Below are 27,804 nucleotides of genomic sequence, written 5' to 3'. Positions count from 1 at the left end.
CTGGCTCACAGGAAATGGAACAAGTTTTGTGCAGTTAAAACAGGAACTTGGGTGAGCTCAGCCTTGCAGCTGAAACCGAGATCGAAGTCAGCGCAGAGGAGCAATCACGACGGGCTTCGGAAGTCACCTTTCCGAACCAAGGTACTGCTTTGGGGTGGGGGGAATTGTCAGCAAAGTTGCAATGGGGGTGGGGGGCTTTGGGAAGGAGGTGCCTGGCCCTGTTCTGGTCCCCCACCCCTCAATTCACACTCTGCATAGTTAGACTATGGAACTCCCTGCCACAGGAAGCAGCAGTGGCCACCAGCCTAGATGGCTTTGAAAGCGAATTTTACCAATCCATGGAGGGAGGGGAGGACTAGCGATGGCTACTGCCCACAATGGCTCTGCTCTGGAAACCACAAGAGGGGAGATCTGTTCTTGTGCCCTGATCTTGCCTGCAAAGTTCCCCCTGGGACATCTGTTCAGCCACTGCGAGAACAGACGCTGGACCAAATAGGCCACTGGCCTGATCCAGCAGGATCTTCTTGGTATCTATTTCTCTCCTCCCCAGTGTTATAAGAAAACAACAACTGCTCCTTTCCCTTATGGGGTACCTAAGAGCCCGTATAGGGTCTTTATGTAGGTTCTCTATCGGTAGGAGAAAATAACAGGTCAAACAGGATATTGAGAAGCAAAGTAGCTAGTAAGCCTGATCTTTATTAATCTGTTGTGACAGTTGCCCCCGCTCACCCCATGTAGGAGGGAGGAGAGGAACCCAGAACACTGGTGTGCAAGGCCTTATAAAGACTTTTGAAATTGATTCCCCTGTAACTCAAGACCACCCCCCAAAACATCATACATGCATCACAGAAAGAGGTGGTCCCCAGCAGAAATTTGAGTGTGTTGCTTCTCTCCTGTCGGCCAGGATACCTGATAATGCTTTATTATTATCTGATTGCCTTTTCTGGGTAGCCTGCCTGTGGCATCTGAATATAGACTGCATTTTTAATCAAGGCATATATTGGCTTATATTTGATCAGGTTCCTAAATTAAATGGGCTTAGATTTTCAAATGTTTCATGCCAGGCAAGAAGGCCAACTGTTTATAGAGAAAACCTTGGCCATTCTCCTAAGACAAGGGGCCCCCCTTTGATTTATAGCAGAAAACAATTCTCAAAGTCATAAAAGCTGGAATTACAGGTTAAAGAGCAAGGTTACGGAAAATAAAACCATGTGCCTTAAACTTGAGCCAGATCTTCTTTCTAAGGTTAAAAGGCCAAGACCAAATGGAGAAGCATCTAGCTGGCAGAAAGAGAGGCTTTTTGGGAAGTCTTTTTAAAGCATTTTTGGGAAGTCTTTTAAAACTGTTTCTTTCTTAAACTGAGAGAGTTTGAGGAAGAGCTAATGGAAACGAAGCAGCTGGCTGAAGGGGGGGGGGGATGTAAACTAAAGAACCTTCTTCAAAAACTGTTTTTTACTGAGTTCCTTCCTTTTTACTTTGAGAAGCTTTATTCTTTTAAAAGGTTACCTATGATAATGTATGAAATATATTATCTTAAATATATTGGTTTAAATGTAATTATGCAAAGGATCTAGAAAGAAAGAAATGTTAAATTCTTATTTCATAGAGTCATATTGCTGTAGGAGACCAGGGGGGCAGATGAGCCTAGCTCCCTGCCAGAAATGAGACGCCAATCGAGCACTCATGACAAATGGCTGTCAGACATTTGTTTAAAGACCTCCAAAAGGAGATATTTCATTGATGATGCATGAGAATATGAACCCAAGGTCTCTGACATCTGTTCAAGATAAAAATTTAAGATTAACCATTTGTTTTAGAAGGCAATAGGGCAAGGAGGGCAAAGAGGTGAGCTGGTAATTAAGATTCCTTGTTGAGACACATGTAAAGATATATTAATACTTGTTTGCCAATTATAAATGGAAGGAAATATAGCTCTTTGTCTCCCATAAAAGGCAATAGGAAATGAGTGTATTTTTGTGATTGGTCATACCAATCAGCCAATAGGAATTCCAACCAGGCTGGTTGGACAGATGCAGCCAGAGGAGAAGCAAAGGGGGCTGGATTAAGGAAATATAAGTGCTGGCCATAATGGCAGGAGGCCAGGCCAGAGCTTGGTAATCATATACCACTGTGCCTCACATTTATTTGTCTGACAAATAAATTATTATTTTAATTTCTCTGTTGCTGCGTTGAATATTTCATTCCAGCTAAGCGTTAACCACAAGCAGGGTGCTACATGCCCAGTCCTCGGAGATGGTAAATACCTAGTTCTTGAATCTCTTACGCACGTTGATAGTGTGCTCAGGTTAACAGATACTTGCCAGACTGTATTTAAAGGGAGGTGTAAGCAGCCCCTACAGTCCAAAGACAATTGGAAAGCTTTCCCCATCTCCTTCCTCCTTGCAGAGAAATCTTTGAGGTCAATTTGGGAGTGTCAAAATGGCTTCAGGATTGTTCTCCTGTACTATTTCAGAGACGTGGTTTATATACTTATGTACGTGTTTGCCTTGTACATTTATGAACATTTATTTCATATACGTAAAGGGTAAAGGGACCCCTGACCATTAGGTCCAGTCGTGACCGACTCTGGGGTTGCGGCGCTCATCTCGCTTTATTGGCTGAGGGAGCCGGCGTCCAGCTTCCGGGTCATGTGGCCAGCATGACTAAGCCGCTTTTGGCGAACCAGAGCAGCGCACGGAAACGCTGTTTACCTTCCCGCCGGAGTGGTACCTATTTATCTACTTGCACTTTGACGTGCTTTCGAACTGCTAGGTTGGCAGGAGCAGGGACCAAACAACGGGAGCTCACCCCGTCACGGGGATTCGAACCACCGACCTTCTGATCGGCAAGTCCCAGGCTCTGTGATTTAACCCACCCGCCACCCACGTCCATATATATATATAAGACCTTAGAATTCCTATAACACCAGATAGGGAGCTGCTGCCCATGTTTGTAGCACCCAAGTGGGCAGGATGAAGAAGCAACATCCTTTGCTCAGCTGGGTGTATTGGGAAGGGAATGTGCTACACATTCTGGTGTGGCCAGAGATGAGGGACAGCCAAGCATTTTTGGCGCATTCCATTTTCTTTTCATTTCACTTTTAATTTGTGTTCTGCCTCCTTTCCACATGACTATGCACAAGGCCATTGACAAGCCGAAGGAACAACAGCGACCACACACCTTACAGCAACCTGATCTAATGTAATAATAATAATAATAATAATAATAATAATAATAATAATAATAATAATATCCCTCCCATTGGCTGGGCTTCCCTAGTCACTCTGGGCGGCTTCCAACAAAATTAAAATACTGTAATCCATCAAACATTAAAAGCTTCCCTAAACAGGGCTGCCTTCAGCCCTGTCATAATAAAAGTCACAATGATGTCATAATATCATGTCATAATAAAAGCATAACTTTAAACAACTTCCATCAAATAAAGTAATAATCCTTTAGAATATGAAAGTACACAATAAAATTAAATACCAGCAGATAAGAATTAAACAGAAATTCACTCTTAACAATTACAATAAACAATTTCTAAGCTATGTTACTGGAATTTATGTGAAGGAGAGGGCGGTTTGCCCCTCCAGTGGACATCATTCACACACATTATGAGTCCACCGCTCTTAACCACTACACCACACTGGCTCTTAATAGAGTGCCACCGTGTCTTATACTGGGGCTCAGTTCCAAGGAGTTTCACATTATTACAGGAAAAAACACCTCCTTTTCCCCTATGGGGTATCCAAGAGCCCGTATAGAGTCCTTAAGTGGGTTCCCTAGTGGTAGGAGAAAATAACAGAGGCCAAGCAGAGAAGATTGAGAAGCAAAGCAGCTTGTAAGCCTGATCTTTATTAATCTGTTGCGACAGGGTCCTCTGCTCACCCCACGCAGGAGGGAGGAGAACCCCGAACAACGGTGCACAAGCCCTTATATGTTGTTGTTCTTTAGTCGTTTAGTCGTGTCCGACTCTCCGTGACCCCATGGACCCGAGCACGCCAGGCACTTCTGTCTTCCACTGTCTCCCGCAGTTTGGTTAAACTCATGTTCGTAGCTTCGAGAACACTGTCCCACCATCTCATCCTCTGTCGTCCCCTTCTCCTTGTGCCCTCCGTCTTTCCCAACATCGGGGTCTTTTCCAGGGAGTCTTCTCTTCTCATGAGGTGGCCAAAGTCTTGGAGCCTTAGCTTCAGGATCTGTCCTTCCAGCGAGCACTCAGGGCTGATTTCTTTAAGAATGGAGAGGTTTGATCTTCTTGCAGTCCATGGGACTCTCAAGAGTCTCCTCCAGCACCATAATTCAAAAGCATCAATTCTTCGGTGATCAGCCTTCTTTATTGTCCATATAGACTTTTGAAATTGCCCATCCTGTAGCCCAAGACCACCCCCCAAAACATCATGCATACATCACAAAAGCTCTACAGCAGAAATCTTGTTTGCTAGGATATCTGTTAATGGTCACTGATTGCTTTACCTGGGCAGCCTGGCCATTTTTTTGTGATGGCAAATACTTTAGTTCCTGAATCCAGGTCACAGGCTCACCCTATTCATACACAAATGCAGTCTTAATACAGGATATGCAAGCAAAAAGACAAAGGGAAGGCTTTCCCCATTTCCTCCCTCCTTGCAGAGAAATATATTGAAGTCAATTTGGGAGAGTCCAAATGGCTTCAGGATTGCTCTCCTGTACTATTTCAGAGACATGGTTTATATACTTACGCATGTGTTTGCCTTGCGCATTTATGAACGTTTAATTTATATTTGGGACCTCAGAATTCTTATCACAATGTATTTGTAGAACTGGACTCCCAGGCAGAATAGAGCGATACTATGACTTCGATAAGGCAGAATTATTACTTATAATTTTTCTCCCTCTCTCCTTGAGATGTGGAAGGCAGCGGTGGGACACAATGTGTCCATGAAGGTGGAGTCCCAAGGAGACGACTGGGACACAGACCCCGATTTTGTGGTGAGTTTCCTCTATTCCCCTAGGATCGCTGCTTTCGGGGATTTCTTGGGCTCTGTCGCTTCTGCGTCTTCCGAAAAGAAGAAGAAGAAGAGTTTGGATTTGATATCCTGCTTTATCACTACCCTAGGGAGTCTCAAAGCGGCTAACATTCTCCTTTCCCTTCCTCCCCCACAACAAACACTCTGTGAGGTGAGTGGGGCTGAGAGACTTCAAAGAAGTGTGACTGGCCCAAGGTCACCCAGCAGCTGCATGTGGAGGAGCAGAGACGCGAACCCGGTTCACCAGATTACGAGTCTACCGCTCTTAACCACTACACCACACAGGCCTCATGGGAGGGAGAGAAGCTCATCTCTCAGGAACTGACAGAGCATCAGGGCTCGGAGGAAAGAGAAAAAATGGAAGGAACTGAGAAGGGGATCTCATCTGCACCCCCCAGGGCTGGCAGCTCTATATCCATGTTAGGGGTGGGGAGAACCTCAGGATTGGGGGATGAATGCACCCCATAGATCTCTCTACCTGCCTCCAGGACTTTCCTCCAGGTGACACCCCTTGCCAGCCCTGCCTTCTTCCTTTGAGGGTTCACTGGCTGTTTCCTCCCCACATTCCTCTGCTTCCAACCAGTCTTATGACACAGGATAACGCAGAAGGCCGTGGCAATAATGTCAATGGCAATTTAGATCCCTGACCAATTGTGTGTGTGTGTCTTTCTTGCAGAACGACATCTCGGAGAAAGAGCAGAGGTGGGGGGCGAAAACCATCGAGGGCTCCGGTCGTGCAGAGCACATCAAGTGAGTTATTGTTTCCTCTTCTCCTGCTGGTTCAAACCTTGAGTAAGGGCCCAGGTGGCTTGTTAAAGCCATGCGTGCACCAGAAAGAGCAGACCCGGCACTTTGCTGCGGTGGGGGTGGCAGGCCTTGGAAGGAATGAAGGGAAGCAGCAAAGGTCTCAGGGGGGAAATTCCATCAATTATTTCTTTCCTAGTTCTGTGCATTGTTAAAAATGGGTGTTGAGGACATGAGATATTGACATTTGTTTTTTAAATAAATTTTAAAATTAGTTTTGCACAAAGTTATACACAATAACTGTAACCATTCCAAAACATAAAAATAAAACAGGTTCTTTCGAACCTTCAGACCTCTTTCCGTCCCTCCATGAGTTCCAATTCTATTTTTAAAAAACTTTTTCTTTTTCCCCTGCATCTTTTACCATTATCCATCTATTACAGGGCTCAGCACACTTTTTCAGCAGGGGGCTGGTCATATTTTAAAAATATGAATGAATACCCATGCCCCACTGTAATGGTTTTAGGGGTTGCTTATGCGTAAGCCGGTGCAAATACCTGGCTGGGTTGCCTGAGTGAACCTTTTCTGTCCGGACAGCCACTCTCTCATGGCTGTCTCAATCGCTGGCAGAATCTGTCAGTGGGCGTTTCTTAAACTTCTTCCAGCAAAGAAGCTCTTTGACGCCTAGTCTCCTCCTACTCTCTCTGCACAAAAGCCTTCTGCGCAAGGAGGGCATAGGCAGCGGAGGACCTCTACTCTCCCCGCTGGTCCCAGGCAAGGAGTCATGGGACCACCTCGCCACTTCCCCCATCTGCCCCCCTTCTCCACTGGTGCTACGCTGATTCTCTTCCCCAGAAGATGGGCTGCCTCTCCCACTCCCGGGACGCTCCCTGGAATCCCTCTGGATTTTGCTCCGGCACTGATGGCAGTTCCCTGACACCCACAAATAACCCAGAGATGTATTTTAAATAAAAGGACACCTTCTGCTCATGTAAAAACACGCTGATTCCTGGACCGTCCGCTAGCCGGATTGAGAATGCGATTGGGCCAGATCCGGCCCCCGGGCCTTAGGTTGCCTACACATGATCTGTTATATAATCGTAGTAACCAAAGTTCATTTCACTTTACAACTGTCATTGTATCCCTGCCAATGATTTTAAGTGTCTACAGTGGTCCTTTAAGTATATTATGAAGTTATTCCAATCTTTAAAAAATACTTGGTCTTCCTGTTTTCTGATCTTCCTTGTCAGTCTTGCCATTTCTGCATATTCCATCAGCTTGACATTTTGACATTTGAACAGAGTGGCTTCTTAAAAGCATCACGCACACCCCTCCAAAAAGTGACGACCAAAAAAGGGGCATTGCATTGCTCTGCGTTGCTTCCAACTGTATAATGCTGTGATTCTTAGGACACAGGTGGGCAGATATCTATTAACCACAGAGCCTAGGGCCAATCGGAAGGTCGGCAGTTCGAATCCCCGTGACGGGGTGAGCTCCAGTTGCTCAGTCCCTGCTCCTGCCAACCTAGCAGTTCAGAAGCAGATCAAAGTGCAAGTAGATAAATAGGTACCGCTCCGGCGGGAAGGTAAATGGCGTTTCTGTGCGCTGCTCTGGTTCGCCAGAAGCGGCTTAGTCCTGCTGGCCACATGACCTGGAAGCTGTACGCCGGCTCCCTCGGCCAGTAAAGTGAGATGAGCGCTGCAACCCCAGAGTCAGCCACGACTGGACCTAATGGTCAGGGGTCCCTTTACCTTTACCTTTACCTTTACCTATATATCAGATATAAAATTAGATGCCAATTTAGAAATTATTACTATTAACAGAACTTCCATGTACTTCACCATAGTGAGGATTAGACTCACGGCCGAATGATGTGTCTTCCTGGCTCATGCTGCAAATTGGTGATGGGCAACTTCCAGGCCCCTGAAGCAGTAGCAGCAGCAAGAGCAGCTCTGGCTTTTGAGGGTTCTTCATCTTTCACATGGACTTGGGCAAAAAGGAAGGCTGGGATTTCTGCGTTGCAGGGGGTTGGACTAGATGACCACTGTCGGTCCCTTCCAACTCTACGATTCTATGATTCTGTGACCTTCAGGCAGAGTTCTCCTTCAGACAGAGGACTGTCCCCTGTCAAGATTGAGCAGACGTCTCTCCTCTGCAAAGTGGGTCCCAGGAACCCATGGCCGCCCTGTTCTTGAACACGGGTGCAAGGATCTGCATGGGAGACTCTGCCCCCAGATGCAGCAGTGCCTCTGGGCTGTGATTTGAAATGATGCAGGAAGCGGCCCCTTCTGCACTCTCAGGGCCAATTGCAGCCCTGCGTCACGTCACCTTCAGGGGTTGCCATGGCCGCGCCTGCTTCTTGCAGGAAAAGGAAGTGGTCTGCGTTCAGCGAGCTGCTTGCCAAATAAGGGCTTTTGCAGGTCAGCCACAAATAGAAGAGTCTCCCGGAGAGGAAGGGGACGCTAATAAGAGCATTGGCTTGTTTGGGGTCCACCTGGCTGAAGAGAGATCATTGACTTACGTTGCACCCAACATCCATGTGCCAGTTTGGGGCAGTTTCTGCAGCCATGTAGGAATGACATCTAACTCCTTGTGATTTGCAGTGACTGGTTCCTTGTTCTGCCCTCAGAAATCTGAGTGAGCAAATGGTTTCCTTCCTCTTTCTAAAAGATCTCTGTATTTTTAGTATTTACAGTGGACCCTCCAGATACGAACTTAATTCGTCCCAGGGCTCCGTAAAGGTAAAGGTAAAGGTAAAGGTAAAGGTAAAGAGACCCCTTACCATTAGGTCCAGTTGTGACTGACGCTGGGGTTGCGGTGCTCATCTCGCTTTATTGGCCGAGGGAGCTGGCACTTACCCCAAAAAGCCCGTATCTGGAGGCGCTGATTCTGCACACCCGCACGGCGCGATAGAGTGTTTCTGCACAACCGCGAAGCATGCAGAGAGCTTCTGTGCATGTATACACTTCTGGGTTTGCCACATTCGTAACTCGCAATTACGTTACCCAAAGGTAACGTAACCCGAAGTACCACTGTATTTATATATATAAAAAATCTACGAGTTGCTCCTCTATTTGGACCCATGTTAGGGCAAAACCTTTATTGGGCCAACCGAAATGTCACAAAATAGCATGCAAGCTTTTGTACTCTCTGGAAAGAGAGAGGGAGAGGGAAAACCAGCTCATTGACAAGAATTGCAGCCGCACAACAATGCAACAGATTGTGCAGGGTAGGTCTCAGTTGCCACAAAGCTCATCCAGCTGTTTCTTTGGGGTTCAGTGGATCTGCTGCCTGCTCAAAATTCTAGTGCCATTGCATGGAAGCAAGAAGCTAGACCTTCCTTCAGTAGCATATATGAGGAATCTGCTGGACCAGGCTAGTGGCCCATTTCTTCGGCATCCTGTTCTCACAGTGGCTGACCAGATGCCCCAAAGCGATGCTCACAAGCAGGATCCGAGCCCAAGAGCCCTCTGGTATTCAGAAGCATTGCTGCCTTCAAACATGGAGACACAATAAAGCCATAGCAGCTAGGAGCCATGGATAGTCCTCTCCTCCGCCTCCTCTTTTATTTATTTATTTTGTATTTATTATTGATAACAATTTATTGATTCTCCAAAAATAACAATACACAAAAAAGGGGGGGGGGGAGAGAGAGTTCAGAACCAAATTAAAGCATAAATTTTGATCGACTTCCCTCCCCCTCTTGGTTCCATTATAATATACTTGTTTATGCACGTCCATAAAACCTTATATACTTAACAATCCAATTTTAATACCTTCTTCATCTTATTACAAATGACTTTTAAAAGTTATACTAATGTCAAAATCTGTACACAAAGCTTTAAAGATATGCTTTAAACTTTTTGTAATAATTTGTCCTGCACAGTTCAATATTTTTTCCGGGTTTTGCCACTTGCGCATGCGCAGAAGTGCTCTATTGTGCTGTGCACCTGTGCAGAAGTGCACGGATCCCCGGAATGAATTAAATTTGTAACCAGAGGGTCCACTGTACTTTCTGTACCAAGAAATGCAAACTGACACAGCATCCTTTCCAACACTACAAATCTATCATTTTATAAATGCTTGTTAAATAGCCAACATCATTTAATCTCCCTGCTAACCTGTCAGGGTGAAAGCTAGAATAATGGGCTACACAGAAGTGACCTCAGTTCTGCCTGCAGATGGCTGCCCATTGAACCCAGTATTTCTAGAGATGGAGGGGGGAGTAGAGAAGGGAGCTGCCTTGAAATAGTCGCTGGGTTGGGGGCCATCAGCCCTGCCTCCTTTTTCAAACTCCCCACTTTGTGCTTTGGCTCTCCAGCATCCACAAGCTCAGGAGCAAAGTGTCCGAGGAACATGAAGTTCTCAAGAAGAAGGAGTTGGAAGCAGCGCCCAAGGCGTCCTACGGTTACGGGGGCAAGTTTGGCACAGAGAAGGACCGCATGGACAAGGTGCAAAAGGGGGAGGGCGCTGTTCTCTGGATGCTGCTAAGGTTTCGGGTTTGTTTGTGTATTGTGTGTGTGTGAGTGTATCCAAGAAGCAAGGGCCCATTTTTCACGATAGTAAGCTGGACCCTCACCCTCACCTCTGTTTGGTGTTTAAAATATTTATTTCTTAATTTGGGGCTCAAAAAAATAGGGGTCGTCTTATACATAGGTAAAGGTAAAGGGACCCCTGACCATTAGGTCCAGTCGTGACCGACTCTGGGGTTGTGGCGCTCATCTCGCTTTATTAGCCGAGGGAGCCGGCATACAGCTTCCGGGTCATGTGGTCAGCATGACTAAGCCACTTCTGGCGAACCAGAGCAGTGCACGGAAACGACGTTTACCTTCCTGCTGAAGTGGTACCTATTTATCTAATTGCACTTTGATGTGCTTTCGAACTGCTAGGTTGGCAGGAGCAGGGACCGAGCAACAGGAGCTCACCCCGTCATGGGGATTCAAACCACCGACCTTCTGATCGGCAAGTCCTAGGCTCTGTGGTTTAACCCATAGCGCCACCCGCATCCCGTTCGTCTTATACATAGGGGCATCTTATACACGGAAAAATACGGTACCTCCTCTTTGCGAGACAGATTTGTCACGTCTGCAAGTGGGCAGTGTGGGGCTCGCGGACTGATGCTGACAACACCCCCCTTTGGAGTTGTCATCATCATGACATCATCATGACGTCAGGTGATTAACATCGGGGGCCTCCGTCACCTGTCAAAGTGGTTTGCAGAGAGGGGTGGGGAGCTGACCAACCAAACAACCAGGCCACCCTCGGAATTATCTGCCCAGAATTATCTGGCAGGATTTGACACCACTCTGTCTTGATTTCCCAGAGTGCTCTGGGCCATGAGTATGTTGCAGAAGTGGGAATGCACTCGTCTCAGACAGATGCAGCCAAAGGCTTCGGAGGGAAGTACGGGGTGCAGAGGGACCGAGCAGACAAGGTGAGTCTTGAAGTCCCGTTGTGTTTACTTTTGATATCTGCTGCAAGGGTGTTCCACAGGGTGGGCGCCACCACCAAGAAGGCCCTCTGCCTGGTTCCCTGTAACTTGGCTTCTCGCAGGGAGGGAACTGCCAGAAGGCCCTCAGCGCTGGACCTCAGTGTCTGGGCAGAATGATGGGGGTGGAGACGCTCCTTCAGATATACTGGGCAGAGGCCATTTAGGGCTTTCAAGGTCAGCACCAACACTTTGAGTTGTGCCCGGAAATGTCATGGGAGCCAATGTAGGTCTTTCAGAACTGATGTTATATGTTCTCGGCGGCCACTCCCAGTCACCAGTCTAGCTGCCGCATTCTGGATTAGTTGTAGTTTCTGAGTCACCTTCAAAGGTAGCCCCACGTAGAGCGTGTTGCAGTAGTCCAAGCGGGAGATAACCAGAGCATGTACCACTCTGGTGAGACAGTCTGCGGGCAGGGAGGGTCTCAGTCTGCGTACCAGATGGAGCTGGTAAACAGCTGCCCTGGACACGGATTTGACCTGTGCCTCCATGGACAGCTGTGAGTCCAGAATGACTCCCAGGCTGCGCACCTGGTCCTTCAGGGGCACAGTTGCCCCATGCAGGACCAGGGAGTCCCCCACACCTGCCCAACCCTTGTCCCCCAACAACAACCCCAATCCATTAACCACCATCCATCCTCTAACTGCGTCCAGACACTTTCCAGACATTTTATGATTCTTTGAATCTCATTCTGTGCCTCTGAAGCTCCCACCTCTAGGTTACTGCTAGGCTGAGGGATCGTGACACTGGCCTGCCCCACTCATAGCACGTTGATTGCAAGCTCTTGGGGGCAGAGAGCTGTCCTTTTTAATTCCTTGTGTTGTTCTCTGTGGGTCTTTATATGTACCTATAACAACAACAACTTTGCTCACCTTCTATTCCCACAGTCGGCTCTCGGTTTTGAGTACAAGGGCGAAGTCGAGATGCACACCTCCCAGAAAGGTAAAATTGGAGAGATTCCTGCTGCTTCGTCTTATTCCCCCTTCCCCCCTTCATTCTTTTGTTTTTCAGAAAACATTGGAGAGCTGCCTCACAAAATTTGGAGAAGTGTGATTTTCAAAGGGCGTTTGTGTTTTGGTTTGCTTCTCGGTTCAGGAGATGTGAACAGCCAAACAGATTCCTATCCTTGGTGTCTGACTGCAGCCATCCCTCTGCCTCTCTCTCCATGTGCTCCAAGGCCTCTGGAGAGGGAAGGGGCATTTTGAGCATGTGGAGAAGCACAGGAGACCACATTTGTCCATGGCTGTAGGGCAGGCTGGAGCATGACGATAGATGCATACAGAGCTATGCGCCAGAAGGCAGTGCAAAAGAATGTTGTCTCCTACTGGAGTTCAGCCCACCATGAAACGCAGAGAGCATTCTCTGTTTTAAGCATTTGGTGCGCCACACCTTAGCCATAAAGACTTCCAGAATGTCTTACACACAGTCAGAACAAGACAGTCCCTACCTGCAGGCTCACAGTCTAAAAAAAACATGACACACGAGGGGAAATGGGCAGGAAGGGAAGAGGAAAACAAAAACCCAGTCACCAGTTTTTTTAATTTTAAAGTTTTATTACAAATTTAAACACAGTAATTTTACCAAAATACATCCTCCACATTGTCCCCCTCCATTTCCCCCCTCCCCCCTGAACAGACCCCCCCCCCGACTTCCCTCAGCTCGTTTCTCTGGTTTCTCAGCACATCTTTCTATCTGCATGTTATAACATTGCAAAGATCCTCAAATTATCTATCTATGTAATATAATACAAAGTTTGTGAATGTTTATTCAAAACCTGCCAGAGTCCAGTTCATTTTGTTGCTTCTTCAAATATTTCGTAAAAGGTTCCCATTCATCTTTGAAGTCACAGTTATCCTTGTCACGTAGTTTGTGTGTCAATTTTGCCAATTTTGCATAGTCCATCAGTTTTTCTTGCCAAAGTTCTTTCGTCGGGATTTCCTCATTCTTCCATCCTTGCATAGACAGAACAGTCTCAGCCTTCTGCTGCTTCTTGAAACTTCTTCTCTGTTTCTGGAACAAATGACTTGCCCCCCCCCCCCCACCCACAATATCCAACAGTGTCTGCATCTCTCTGAAATTCACCAGGTTTCACCTCCTTGCAGATTACGCCGTTGGCTTTGGGGGCAAGTATGGTGTGCAAAAGGACCGTCAAGACAAATCTGCCCTGAGCTGGTCGCACAAAGAGGAATCGAAACCCCACGAGTCCCAGACAGGTGGGTGTTGAATGCCTCCCGGTTCAGAGAACGATGTGGGTGGAGCTCTTGGAAAGAGACAAGCAAGCCTTCATTGTGTTGTTTAGCCCCAGTCTTCCTCAACTTGGTGAAGTCCAGGGATTGCTAAACTCCATCACCCCTGGCTGTTAGCCATGCAGACTATGGGGAGTTGGGGTGCAATTACATCTGGAGGACACCTGGCTGTGGAAGGCTGGAGTCCTGTGTTTGAGAAGGATATTGGCAAGCTGGAAGATGTGCAGAGGAGGGCGACCAGGATGGTCGAGGGTCTGGAAACCCAGCCTGATGAGGAATGGTTGAGGGAGCTGGGTATGTTTAGCCTGGAAAAGAGGAGGCTGAGAGATAGGAGCCAAAGATCTGAAGGGTTGTCCCATGGAAGATGGAGCAAGCTTGTTTTCTGCTGCTCCAGAGGACTCCCAAACCAATGCTTTCAAATGACAAGAAATGAGATTCTGTGGAACATTAGGAAGAACTTTCTGACAGTAAGAGATTTTTGACAGTGGGGCGGACTGTCCCTCAGAAGGTGGTGGATCATCTTACCTTGGAGGTTTTTAAACAGAGGTTGGATAGGTATCTGTCAGGACGACCTTAGCGGTGATTCCTGCTTTGCAGGGGGTTGGAGATGACACCTGAGTCATTTTATGATTCTCTGTTAACTATCCATAGCTCAGTTGTTGAGGAAACCCTGAGAGCTCATGCCTATAGAACAGAGGTTGCTAACCTCCAAACCACAGGCATGCAGTGCGCCCCCCCCCATGCACATTTCCTTCCCATCCCACTATTTTGGGCACCCCATGAATCCCATGTGAGGGAAACCGATGCTGTTGTGCCTTGGTGTTGCTTGTGAGCTTCCCAACTGGGGTGTCTGATTGGCCACCATGAGAACCATGGATCCAGCAGCCAAGATCTTCTGGTGTGGGGCAGACCATGGAGCAAAATGGGGTCAGCTCTTTCATCTTTCTGAAATTCACTCGTCCCCCTTGCAGATTACGCCGTTGGCTTTGGGGGCAAGTATGGTGTGCAAAAGGACCGTCAAGACAAATCTGCCCTGAGCTGGTCACACAAGGAGGAATTGAAACCCCACGAGTCCCAGACAGGTGGGTGTCAAATGCCTCCCGTTTCAGAGAATGATGTGGGGTGGGGTGGGGAGGGGAGGGGGTGAAGCCCTTGGAAGAGGCTGTCAAATGTATAGAGCCCATCATGGAGATGGGCTTGCCTTTGCTGAAAGGCTCCTGTGGCTTGGTTTCTGGAGGACAATTCATTTCCTCCCTTTCCCCCCTTCCCACATTGCAGATCATGCCAAGGGATTTGGGGGCCGCTATGGGGTGCAGAAGGACAGGGTGGACAAGGTAAGCAGAGCTCGCCCCTCCACCAAAATGCCCTCTATGGGGCAAATAATCCATGCTGATAAGATCCTATGAGCACCCATGATTGACCTTCTCAGAGTCTGGTTCTAGGAGGGAATGATGCGCAGCCTTTTGCGGCAAGACCTCCTGCGTGGAGGTGAGGAACCTGTGGCATCTCTGTCCTGGCCAGCTGGGTGTACTGTGGACCTCTCTTTGCAGAGCGCTGCCGGTTTCAACGAGATGGAAGCTCCAACTTCCTCGTACGAGAAGACAACGCCTGTGGAGGCCGGTAAGTCTTTCCCCAGCCCAAGCTGCCAAGGTCAGTGTGTCGATGCCCACAGTGATCCATGAGTGATGTTGGAAAAGCCCTAGGAATCGAGACCCCCTAGTTGCTGAAAGGGAGCTATTTGCACCAGCGCCTTAGCAAGCCGTCCATAGAGGGGAGGTGCCTCTAAGCACTACAGGCTCTAGACTGAGCCAGGGGGCTGGAGAAGGTGCCCCCCCTAAGTCCCACCAACTCCACAATCCACTATAAAGTCAAGTTGCATCATGCGTGCATTTTGCTTCAGAGAATTCAGCCACACACACTTGGCTGCAGCTCCATTCTAGATCCATTCCAGCCTTTTTCTTCTGCCTTCATCTCTCTCTCTCTCTCTGCCTGCCTCCTCCTCCCGTCGACAGGTTGCTCACATGTGGAAGAGTGAGGGGAGGCAGTGGAGACACGGGGGGGGGGGGGGAAGCTCCCCACGGGGCTTACCCCCCCCCCCCACACTTGCCAGCTAAGGTAAAGGTAATTTTGGCTATGCTCATGACCCTCAGAACCAACCCTCTGCATATGATGCAACTTGACTGTATATTTTAGAATGTTGTCAGTTGGTTCACTGTGCATTTAAGACGGCCCCCCCAAGATAAAAAGGTAAAGGGGCCCCTGACCATTAGGTCCACTTGCGACTGACTCTGGGGTTGCGGTGCTCATTTCGCTTTATTGGCTGAGGGAGCCAGCGTACAGCTTCCGGGTCATGTGGCCAGCATGACTAAGCCGCTTCTGGCGAACCAGAGCAGCGCATGGAAACGCCGTTTACCTTCCCGCCAGAGCGGTACCTATTTATCTACTTGCACTGTGACATGATTTCGAACTGCTAGGTTGGCAGGAGCAGGGACCGAGCAACGGGAGCTCACCCTGTTGTGGGGATTCAAACCGCCGACCTTCTGATCGGCAAGTCCTAGGCTCTGTGGCTTAACCCACAGTGCCATCCACGTCCCTGGTACAACTGTATAGCCTCCTGCAAAAGTCAATGCGCTTCGCTTCTGGAACCCCTAGATGGGCCCATGTTGCAGTCCTAGGCACCTGCCTCTCCTGTGGCCCTTCGTGACGGAAGTTGCCTTTTGTTGAAGCCACCCACAGCGCCACCCGCGTCCCTAGATATTGCGTCCCCCAAGATATCGTAACCCAATTTTGCATGACGGTTCTTGAGATTAAGAAGCAGGTTTCCACCTTCCTTTTGATAAAAATGAGTCCCATTCTGAATCAAGATGGCGGACTGAACCTTTCAAAACTAATTTTAACCACTGATCTTGAAGCTGCACTGACTTCAAAACTGCACTGATTTCTTGTGTCTCTTTAAATTCCTGTGCTGCGTTGGGTACGAGGCTGTTAGTTTTATAACAAACTGTGTCATTCAGTGGGTGGGTGGAGGGAGGCCCCCATAGCGCCCACTGCCAAGTCTTCACCCTGCCCCTTGTCATTGTCACCAGCTTCTGCTGGAGCAGGTAACCTGAGGCAGCGGTTCGAGAGCATGGCCAAGTCAGCCGAGGAAGACAACCGGAAGAGGGCAGAGGAGGAGCGAGCGCGTCGCCAGGCCCGGGAGAAACAGGAGCGCCAGGTAGCCCAGAAGCAGCTGCAGGAGCAGGAAAAACAACGGGAACAGGAGCAGGAGGTGAGGCCGGAATTGGATAGATCTAAAGGATCTGGGACGCGGGTGGCACTGTAGGTTAAACCACAGAGCCTAGGACTTGCCAATCAGAAGGCCGGCGGTTTGAATCCCTGCGACGGGGTGAGCTCCCGTTGCTTGGTCCCTGCTCCTGCCAACCTAGCAGTTCAAAAGCACATCAGAGTGCAAGTAGATAAATAGGTACCACTCCAGCGGGAAGGTAAATGGCGTTTCCATGCGCTGCTCTGGTTTCGCCAGAAGCGGCTTAGTCATGCTGGCCACATGACCCGGAAGCTGTACACCGGCTCCCTCGGCCAGTAAAGCGAGATGAGTGCCGCAACCCCAGAGTCGGTCACGACTGGACCTAATGGTCAGGGGTCCCTTTACCCTTTACCTTTAAAGGATCTAATGATTCTTTTTTAAGAGCGGGCGCACCACTGCCTCCTTCAATTCCCCTGGGAATGTCCCGGTGCCAAGAGACAAATTGATGATATCCCCTAGGGGGGCCCGCACCTCATCTGGACACGCTCTAATCAGCCAGGACGGGCACGGGTGAAGAGGACACTTGGTGGGCTTTCCAGCTCGGAGGAGTCTGTCCACATTGGCTGGGGATATCCGGTCAAAGTGGTCCAATACTGGACCCGAGGACATTCAAACTATATCCTTGTTCTTCCTGTGTATGGCAATTATTTGTCCGTGTTGTTTCTTCCTGTCCTTGTAAAATATTATGTCTATCTTTTCCCGGTTGTTGCTGTTCTCCATCATGCCTTGGGCGGAGCTGTTATCCCATTTTAAACTCCTGCCTTTTATATGTTTCCAGCTTTTTGCATCTTACCTGATCAGTATAAGCTGCCTTGAGTCCACTCTCAGGGAAAATGGCAGAATATACAGTGTAATAATATTAATAGTAATAGTTTTATTTAATTTTATCCTTTCAGGAACCCCAGAGAAGTGAGGAGCCAAGAAGCAAGGCTCCAGCCCCCAGGCTCTCACCAGGGCCCATGAAAGTGGGCAGAGAGGACATGGGCTTGCCCCCTGTGCCACCGCCAGCCCCTGAGCACCAGGTAAGGACTCACTCGTGCCCAAGATGGCAATGCTTTGGGGAACACCAATGGAGAGGTGCCACCCAAGAGATGAAATGTAAAGATGCAAAGTTTAATTTTGTAAACCATCAGACGGGAGGGAGGGAAGCCGTTAGTTGAGCCAAAGAGATAAAATAAGAGGGTACGGTGTTACGCAATGTGACTATATGTAAAATCAATAAAATCATTTAAAAATAAAAAAATACAGTGGTACCTCTGGATGCGAATGGGATCCGTTCCGGAGCTCCGTTCGCATCCTGAATCGAACGCAACCCGTGTCCGCAGGTCACGATTTGCCACTTCCACGCATGCGTGTGATGTCATTTTGACCGTCTGCGCAGGTGTGAGCGGCGAAACCTGGAAGTAACGTTCTCCGTTACTTCTGGGTCGCCGCAGCGTGCAACCCAAAAATACTTATCCCAAAGATGCTTCAACCCGAGGTATGACTGTAAACTTAGGTGAATCAGTTTGAGCTGGCAGGGCTCTCATTTTCCTCCCCATATTCCCCATGCCCAGGCAGCGCCAGAAGAGGAAGAGGAAGATGAACCCCCTCCAGCTCTTCCTCCACGGAGCCTGCTCTGGGGTGAAGGTGTTGCAGAGCCACCCAAGCCATCTTACGTGCCGCTGCCGCCACCACCACCTGCAGACACGGAAAGCCAGGACTACGGCGGTGACTATGAGGAAGTGGGGGGCCCCTTGGACCGCCAGGAGCCTCCCAGCTTGGATGAGGATTACGCCGACGGTGGGGACTATGAGGAGATGCCAGGCGGCCTTGATGGGGACGAAACCATCTACGACAATGCTCTGGACGCCGACCAGGAGGACTACGAGGAGATCCCGGATCAGGTTCCCAGCAACCGTGGGGGAGCGCCCTTGGCAGGTGAGAGAAAGGGGGGCATTTGTAGCCCTACCTGGGGGTGCTGCCATTGGGGATAATAAAAACAATAATAATACAGTCGCACCTCTACTTACAAGGGATGCGGGTGGTGCTGTGGGTTAAACCACAGAGCCTAGAACTTGCCGATCAGAAGGTCGGCGGTTCGAATCCCCGCAACAGGGTGAGCTCCCATTGCTCGGTCCCTGCTCCTGCCAACCTAGCAGTTCGAAAGCACGTCAAAGTGCAAGTAGATGAATAGGTACCGCTCTGGCAGGAAGGTAAACGTCGTTTCTGTGCGCTGCTCTGGTTCGCCGGAAGCGGCTTAGTCATGCTGGCCACATGACCCGGAAGCTGTACGCCGGCTCCCTTGGCCAGTAAAGCCAGATGAGTGCCGCAACCCCAGAGTCATCCGTGACTGGACCTAACGGTCAGGGGTCCCTTTACCTTTACCTCTACTTACACACGCACCTCTGGTTACGTATCCTTCGGGATACGCACACGACATTCCCAGAAGTATTTTTCTGGGTTTCTACCACGCCGTGCACATGCACAGAACAGGCACTTTCGGTTGCGAAAACCTCGGGATCCTACTGGAGCTCCAGAACGGATCTTGTCCGCAACCGGAGGTACCACTGTAATAAATTATTTGTACCCCACCCATCTGGCTGGGTTTCCCCAGCCACTCTGGGCAGCTCCCAACAAAATATTAAAAATACAAAAAAAATCAGACATTAAAAACTTCCCTAAACAGGGCTGCCTTCAGATGTCTTCTGAAAGCTATGCAGTTCTTTATCTCCCTAACATCTGATGGGAGGGCGTTCCACAGGGTGGGCACCACCACCGAGAAGGCCCTCTGCCTGGTTCCCTGTAAACTCACTTTTCGCAGGGAGGGAACCGCCAGAAGGCCCTCGGCTCTGGACCTCCGTGTCTGGCCTGAATGTTTAGGGATCCTGTCATTTCCCTGCTCGTAAGGAAATACTGCCCCTCACTAAGACCAAACTTAGATTCACAAAATGTTTAGGGGTATGCGTACCCCTGCATACCCCCAGGGAAAAGCACTGGGTGTGGGACTTCTGCATGCAGAGCAGGTGTTCTGCAACTGAGCTGTGGCTCTTCCCATGGATATTTGCTTGCTGCCCTTCATCCAAAGATCTCAGGGTGGTTGAACAAGGAATAAAAGATGGAATAAAGCCCACATCATAGAAAGAAGAACAAAACTAAACTATAACCTCACCTGTCCCACAAACACATTTAAAAGGCTGCAGAATATTAATCAGTCAAAGGCTTGGTTGAAGAGGAACGTTATTTGCCTAGCATCTAAAGATAGGCAATGAAGGCGCCAGGCGAACTTCCCTGGGGAGAGCATTTCACAGATGGGAAACCACTGCAGAGAAGGTCCTGTTTTCATGTTGCCACCCGCCAGACCTCTCGAGGAGGAGGCACACGAATGAGGGCCTCAGAAGATGATCTCAGGGTCCTGGTAGGTTCATATGGAAAGAGGCGGTCCTTGAGATATTGCGGTCCTGAGCTATTTAAGGCTTTATAGGTCAAAACCAGCACTTTGGATTGGGCCCAGAAGCTAATTGGCAGCCAGTGCAGCTGGGCCAGGATTGGTGTAAGATGCTCAAACCATCTTGCCTTGATGAGCAGCGTAGCTGCTGAATTCGGTACCAGCTGAAGTTTCCAAATCGTCTTCAGAGGCAAGTCCCATAATAATAATATTTTATTTATATCCCTCCCTCCCCAGCCGAAGCCAGGCTCAGAGCAGCTAACAACAGTAAAATAATACAGCATTCTAAAACCAATTCATTATAAAATCAGTTCAAATCAAATTAGTGCAACCATTGGGCTAGAGTTCTATGAGGATTACGAAAGGAGGGGGTCAGGCTGTGCCTTGGCCAAAGGCCTGGTGGAACAGCTCCGTCTTGCAGGCCCTGCGGAAAGATGTCAAGTCCCGCAGGGCCCTAGTCTCTTGGGACAGAGCGTTCCACCAGATTGGAGCCACAGCCGAAAAAGCCCTGGCTCTGGTTGAGGCCAGCCTAACCTCCCTGTGGCCCGGGACCTCCAAGATGTTTTTGTTTGAAGAAGAAGAAGAAGCGTTTGAATTTGATATCCCGCTTTATCACTACCCGAAGGAGTCTCAAAGCGGCTAACATTCTCCTTTCCCTTCCTCCCCCCCCCCAACAAACCCTCTGTGAGGTGAGTGGGGCTGAGAGACTTCAGAGAAGTGTGACTAGCCCAAGGTCACCCAGCAGCTGCATGTGGAGGAGCGGGGAAGCGAACCCGGTTCCCCAGATTACGAGACTACTGCTCTTAACCACTACACCCCACTGGCTCCATAAGGTCCTCCATGGGACATACCAGGAGAGTGGGTCCCGTTGGTATGAGGGTCCTAGGCCGTGAAGGGCTTTAAAGATCAAAACCAGCACCTTAAACCTGACTCTGTACTCCACCGGGAGCCAGTGCAGCTGGTATAGCACTGGGTGAATGTGATCCCACGGTGAGGACCCCGTAAGGAGTCTCACCGCAGCATTCTGCACTCACTGGAGTTTCTGGGTCAGTCTCAAGGGCAGCCCCACGTAGAGCGAGTTACAATAATCCAGTCTGGAGGTGACCGTCGCATGGATCACAGTGGCTAGGTCAGGGCGAGAAAGGTAAGGAGCCAACTGCTTAGCTTGGCGGAGATAAAAAAATGCTGCCTTTGTTATAGCTGCAATCTGTGCCTCCATGTAATATACGTTGCCATAATCTAACCTAGAGAGGTTAGCAGTGCAGCTGAGGTGGGGGGGGGCAAATGGAGGGCTGCCTTTGAATGCACCTGGCCAGGTAAGTGCCTGGGGTGTCCTTCCATGCTTGCTGCAAGTTAGCTTACCCCACCTTCTTCCCTTGCAGGAGCGAGCCAGGCAGGGCTGTGTGCTCGAGCCCTCTACGATTACCAGGGAGGTGAGTCAAATGTTTTGCATCCGTTTGGGGCTTGGGATGTGAGGGTGGTGGGGATGGAGTTCTGGATAGATCACCCACAGCAGACACCATAGAATCACAGAATGGTAGAGTTGCAGGGGACTCCAGGGGCGTATCTAGTCCAACCCCCCTTAATACAATATTGTCATGGAGAGGTTGTTGAGAAGAGGAGATAAATGGCTATATTATATTTGGGAGAGTGTTCCCTGGGGTTCGGAAAGGCAGGGGCAGGAGGAGTGGGGTCTTTTTTTATTTCATAAAATGTACACCCTACTTGATTGTCAGAAAACCTCAGAGCGGTTTGCAAAAAAGGATACTAAACTTATCAGTTGTCAGCAATAATTCCAGACATTCGAGATAAGCATAGACTAAAAACAGGTGAAAACTTACACCAACTTTCTAAGCAATGGGGTAGGCTTGTCTAAACAGTTTTTAGCAGGCATACAGTGAAGGCACCTGCCTGTGATCAATAGGCGGGGAGTTCCAAAGATATATAAATGGGTATCATGCGATACCAGTAGCAGTGCCAGTTCTACCAATCTACACAAGTGGGCACATGTGGGGCAAGGCCATCTCGCAGGTAAACTGGTCCCAAGTTGTTAAGGGCTTTATATATTAATAGTAACACCTTGAACCTGTCCTGATAGCAAGTGGGTGCAGGTCTTATATGCTAACAAGGCCTCGTGGCCATCAGCAATCGTGCTGCAGCATCCTAGATCAAGCACAAAGCAAGCCCCGTGTGGAGCGCATTGCAGTAATCCAGCCTTGAAGTAAGCAAGGCACAAACTGCTGCAGCCAGACTTTCCTGATGCAGGAATGGTTGCAGCTGTCAAGTAATGCATCACAGGCGTATATTATGGGTTGGCACCTGCAGGTCCCCAAAAAGAGCAAGCTTGGTGCACGTCCAGAAGCAAAACTACATGGGTGGGCTTTGTATTTGGAAAGACGAGGGCAGGGGGGCGCTGGACCGATACAACGGAGAGACAATTGGTACAACCAAGACTCCCCTTCTGTCTTCTTCTTCTTTGGCGATCCCTTGTAGCCAAGTAAGATTGTCTTCCATAAACATGGTTTTAACAATGAGTCCATAAGTGACTGTGGAGGCCAATTGTGGATCCACACGTCCTTTCACAGTGGGGACATTGGTTCCCGGGCGGGAGTTGATCCTGGTGTGGATTTGCCAAGTGTGCCTTCCTCTTAGCACGTTTCTCCCTTGTGTCCTGAGTTCGAGTGTCTTCAAAGCCCATGACACCTTTGGTCAAGGCTGTTCTCCAACTGGAACGCTCGCAGGACAGTGTTTCCCAATTGTTGGTGTGTAAACAACATTTTTTAGATTTGCCTTGAGAGAGTCTTTAAACCTCTTTTGTTGACCACCAGCATTCCGTTTTCCATTTTTAAGTTCAGAATAGAGTAGTTGCTTTGGAAGACGATCATCAGGCATCCGCACAACATGACCAGTCCAACAAAGTTGATGTTGAGGAATCATTGCTTGACACTTCTGTAACCCTGCTGTGGTACCCAGACCGCTGCGCGGGAGAGGAGGGAATCCCAACTAACTGACCCACCCTCTTTTCCCCTCCCCCTTTTTGTCAGATGGGGACGATGAGATTTCCTTCGACCCTGGAGACACCATCACGGACATCGAGCAAGTCGACGAGGGCTGGTGGCGCGGATCCTGCCATGGCAGGCATGGCCTGTTCCCAGCCAACTATGTGGAGCTGCTGCCTTGAAGCTCTCCATTGTGAAATGGAAACGCCGCGTGCCCCAGCCCCGCTGTGCCCCCACCCCAGTGTCCTTCTGTTTCACACCAGTAGGCTCCAATCCAGCCCCAGAGTAGAGAAGAGCTTGGCTTTCCCCTTGCAAGAATCTCCCAATTCATTGAAATATATATATGTGCTTTTCCTTCCAAGTGCAGTTTCCGAATTTGCTCAGGCTGCCTCCGGGCTTGATGCTTCCTTCCTGTTGTCTCTTTCTGAAGGAACCGCAGCTGCCTAATTCAGCTCTCCACCAAATCATAGGAGTGTAGAGTTGGAAGGGACCCTGCGGGTCATCTAGTCCAACCCCCTGCAGTGCAGGAATCATGGCTAAATAACCTCTGCTTGGAAACCTCCAGCAAAGGAAACCCCACCGCTAGATCGCTCGAAGCAGTACAGTGATGCACAAATGAAAAAACGCAGCTGGAAGTTTTAAAATTCTGGGAAGGAGCCAGCGAAGTTCAAGGGCTGGAGAGGGTGTGCAAAACACAAGCTCAGCTGCCTTGTTCTGGGCAACCTCAGGTGCTGCATCACCAGATATTGCATTAAAAAATTAAAAAATTGTCCAGTAGCACCTTAGAGACCAACTAAGTTTGTTCTGGGTATAAGCTTTTGTGTGCATGCAAACTTCTTCAGATACCTTTGTCATGGAGAAGTTGTTGAGAAGAGGAGGTAAGTGGCTATATTATATTTGGGGGAGGGCTCCCTGGGGTTCGGAAAGGCAGGGGCAGGGGGAGTGGGGTCTTTTTTTATTTCATAAAATGTGCACACCACTTGATTGTCAGAAAACCTCAGAGCAGTTTGCAAAAAAGGATACTAAACAGTTGGCAGCAATAATTCCAGACATTCGAGATAAGCATAGACTAAAAACAGGTGAAAACTCACACCAACTTTCTAAGCAAAGGGGTAGGCTTGTCTAAACAGTTTTTAGCAGGCATATAGTGAAGGCACCTGCCTGTGATCAATAGGCGGGGGGTTCCAAAGATATATAAATGGGTATCATGCGATACCAGTAGCAGTGTCAGTTCTGCCAATCTAACCTTCAGGTATCTGAAGAAGTCTGTATGCACATGAAAGCTTATACCCAGAACAAACTTAGTTGGTCTCTAAGGTGCTACTGGACAATTTATTATTATTATTATTATTTTGACTGCATCAGACCAACACAGCTACCTACCTGCATCCAGATATTGTGTGTGTGTGATCGCACAGACACACACACTTTGCAACATAGGTGGAGGGGAAGCCCTGCTTATCTTTTTGTGTTGCTCATCTTGCAATGCTCTACCAGGGGAAAAACATGCATGACACATCATACACAGTGTGCATAAAGGGATAAAAAAAGAAGAAGAAAGTCATTTATATTAACTCAAATCTCTTGCATGTGGTGGATAGAATATGTCAGCCTTCTGCTGCTCTGCAGTCATTTTGGACTACCGTTCCATCAGCCCCATGCGGCTGTGATAGTTGGGGCTAATGGGAGTTGTAGTTCAGAGCATCTGGAGGGCGTCAGGTTGGGGAAGGCGGTGCTCTGAGTTGGCGCCTCTCCATTTTGATGGGCACAGGTTTCAGAATTTGCCACAAAGCAGAATTAACTGCGTGCTTTCAAAAGAGTCCTCAGGGTTCCTAAGAATACTCACCCACATTGATCCCTCAGCTATTAAAAATGAAGAGTCGCTTGTGAAGCTTCACGCTCATTTCTGAAGGTCTCAAGATCCCTACATGGCTGTGGGCAGATGCACATTTTGCTTTTGGGTGGCCCTAAAACCTCCTTTAATTCTAGGGCCTTTTTCACTTGCAACAGGCTTCCAGGAAGACCTGTCAGCCTGTAGGAAGGCAACTTTTCTGATTCCATTAAACACACACACACACACACACACACACACACACACACACAAACACACTGTCCACCATATCTCCCCCTGGGGTCTCAGGGCCAGAAACGAGATCTGGGGCAATCCGGTCAGATGGGCAGGGAATAAATAATAATGATCATCATCGCCACCTCACCATACAAGCCAAGCCAAAGAACCAATTCAAAGATCACAGACACACCATACATTTAAAGTGCATGGTTTGCCTCAAGGAATACTGTAGTTTGTTAAGCGTGCTAGGATGTGTGTGTTCTGATATGTATAGTAAAAACAACAACAATGGGTTGAGAAAGTTGTATTTCATGGGCTGTGGCTGGATGAGAGATGGCTAAGTGCCAGGGTGGTAGAGAGCAGTTGGGTAGAGACTAAACAACAAAGATGGCGTGCATTTGGCTATATAATGTATGGAAATGCTCTTGCAGACTCTTTGAAATAATTTTCATTTGATTTTACAAGTGTAGAGTTATAACAATACCCAATACATATCCATATTTTGAGATTTCTATGAATCTCCAGACTTCCCACCATCCCCTCCATGGGTCCTATTGTCAACATTTTCAACTGCATATTATTTCATCATCCTTATTTTATACCTCTCAATATCGTCCATAATATTAGTTGCATTACAAGTGTTATTAGAATCCTGCTAATGTTTTCATCTGCTTACAGTGGTCTCCTAAATAAATTATAAATTTTCCCCATTCTATCTTGAAGTTTTTATCGTCTTGGTTCTTGAGCCTTCCAGTCAGTTTTGCCATTTTGGCGTACGCCAACAGCTTGGTTTGCCATTCTACTCTGGTAGGGACTATAACTTCTTTCCATCTCTGGGCTAATAGCATCCGTGTGGCAGTAGTTGCATACATGAAAAGTCTTTTCTGCTCCTTTGGGATTTTGGTACAGACTCTGCGGACTCTGTCCAGTGATGCACTGCTAAGTCAGATCGCTTGTGGTGTGAGCCTCCATACTTGAACTCGCAAAGGGGAATTTCCCCAGGGGTGCTAGGCCCAAGAGGAATCCCTGTTAGTGAGGGAAACCAAAGCCCTTCTTCAAGCCCCCCAGAACTTTCCTCAGGGCTTCCTTCACCTCCTTGTTGCGGAGGCTGTAGATGACAGGATTCAACATGGGGATGATGATGCAGTAGAGAGTGGAGATCAGGGTGTCCACTTCCAAGGAGTAGCCTGCGCTTGGGCGGTTGTAGTTCACATCGGCCATCCCAAAATAGATGATGACCACAACTAGGTGGGCGGCACAAGTGGAAAAGGCCTTGTGCCTGCCAGTGTTGGAGCGGATCCGAAGGATGGCCGACAGAATGAAGATATAGGAGACGACCACCAGGAGGAAAGGGGCCATGCCCATAAAAACGTTCGCTATGTGAAGAGCCATCTCGTTGACGTAGGTATCGCTGCAAGCGATTTGCAGAAGAGGAGGGACATCGCAGAAGATGTGGTGGATCTGGTTGGCCCCACAGAAGGCCAGGTTGGTGGAGAGTGCGGTGTGAATGGCAGAGTCCAAGAGGCCCCAGATCCAAGTAGCCGTGGCCAGAGGGACACACACTCTTCTGCTCATCAGGTGAGCATAGTGCAAGGGTTGACAAATGGCGGCATAGCGGTCGTAGGCCATGACGGCCAGCAGGGCGCACTCGGACCCCGCAAAGGTCATCAGGAAGAACATCTGGGCCATGCACTGGTTGTAGGAAATGGTGTGTCTCTGGCGCAGGAAGTTCACCAGGATCTTGGGGACAGTGACGGACGAGTAGCAGATGTCCAAGCAGGATAAATGGCTGAGGAAAAAGTACATGGGACTGTGGAGGCGCGAATCCAGTTGGATCAGAGTGAAAATCATGGAGTTTCCCACCAGGGTGATGAGGTAGATGGTCAGAAAGAGCAGGAAGAAGAAGACCTGACCTTTGTGGACCCCAGAGAAACCCAGGAAGATGAATTCGGCCACAAGTAGCGTCTGATTGCTGCTTCTCTCCATCAGGGTCAGCTCTGAGAGGAGAACCAAGAAGGAAGCGAGATGAATGGGGGCAAAACCAGGATGAATACATGCAGGTGGAATCTATCCTTCTTTGTGGAGCAGCCAAGACCAAGAGCCCCAGCCCAGCTCTTAGGTTCTGGGCTTCCCAGCCAGAAAGGGCAGCTCCCAAGATGGTTGGGCAACTCTGCTCCCCTCTCCCACCCTGCACCCCTGCTTTTTAGATCCCAACAACTAACCTTGTCAGTAAGAGCAATTGGTGGTGTCTGGGTAACCTTGGAGGAGGTCTGGTCCTTGGGCAGGGGGCGGGGGATAACAGTTCCCTCAAGCCATTGGTTTGCCATTTTTGCCACAAGCCCTCTGGGCAATGATGACCTCCCTCTATCATTCTCAGAATTAAAGTACTTAGCAAGAGCTTGTTCCGCTTTTTTTTTTTTGTAGTAGTAGAAATTGGGAGTTTCAAAAGATTCACTCCAGAAACACCTCCTTATAGAACAAAATCACTTGGTATACAAGAATGACTCCACAAC

General features: G+C 48.7%; 2 protein-coding genes across 2 annotated transcripts; one reads left to right on the top strand and one right to left on the bottom strand.

Annotated features, from left to right (window-relative positions):
• Positions 1-23: 23 nt before the first annotated feature.
• Positions 24-26,004, top strand: HCLS1 (hematopoietic cell-specific Lyn substrate 1). The gene is made up of 15 exons (XM_028747126.2): positions 24-141; positions 4,891-4,974; positions 5,689-5,762; positions 10,078-10,207; positions 11,080-11,190; positions 12,132-12,186; positions 13,347-13,457; positions 14,462-14,572; positions 14,769-14,824; positions 15,041-15,110; positions 16,577-16,758; positions 17,691-17,816; positions 18,351-18,714; positions 21,604-21,654; positions 23,266-26,004. The coding sequence occupies exons 2-15, from the start codon at positions 4,891-4,893 to the stop codon at positions 23,400-23,402; spliced, it is 1,662 nt and encodes a 553-aa protein (XP_028602959.2). The 5' UTR covers positions 24-141; the 3' UTR covers positions 23,403-26,004.
• Positions 26,005-26,314: 310 nt separating this feature from the next.
• Positions 26,315-27,330, bottom strand: LOC114605621 (olfactory receptor 5T7-like). Its single transcript, XM_028747053.2, has one exon. The coding sequence runs from the start codon at positions 27,275-27,277 to the stop codon at positions 26,321-26,323; it is 957 nt and encodes a 318-aa protein (XP_028602886.2). The 5' UTR covers positions 27,278-27,330; the 3' UTR covers positions 26,315-26,320.
• Positions 27,331-27,804: the final 474 nt, after the last annotated feature.

Source organism: Podarcis muralis, chromosome 10, assembly GCF_964188315.1.
Source record: "Podarcis muralis chromosome 10, rPodMur119.hap1.1, whole genome shotgun sequence".
NCBI lineage: Eukaryota > Metazoa > Chordata > Lepidosauria > Squamata > Lacertidae > Podarcis > Podarcis muralis.
The sequence above is the reverse complement of the archived record's forward strand: the minus strand, read 5'-3'. Positions and strand labels throughout refer to the sequence as shown.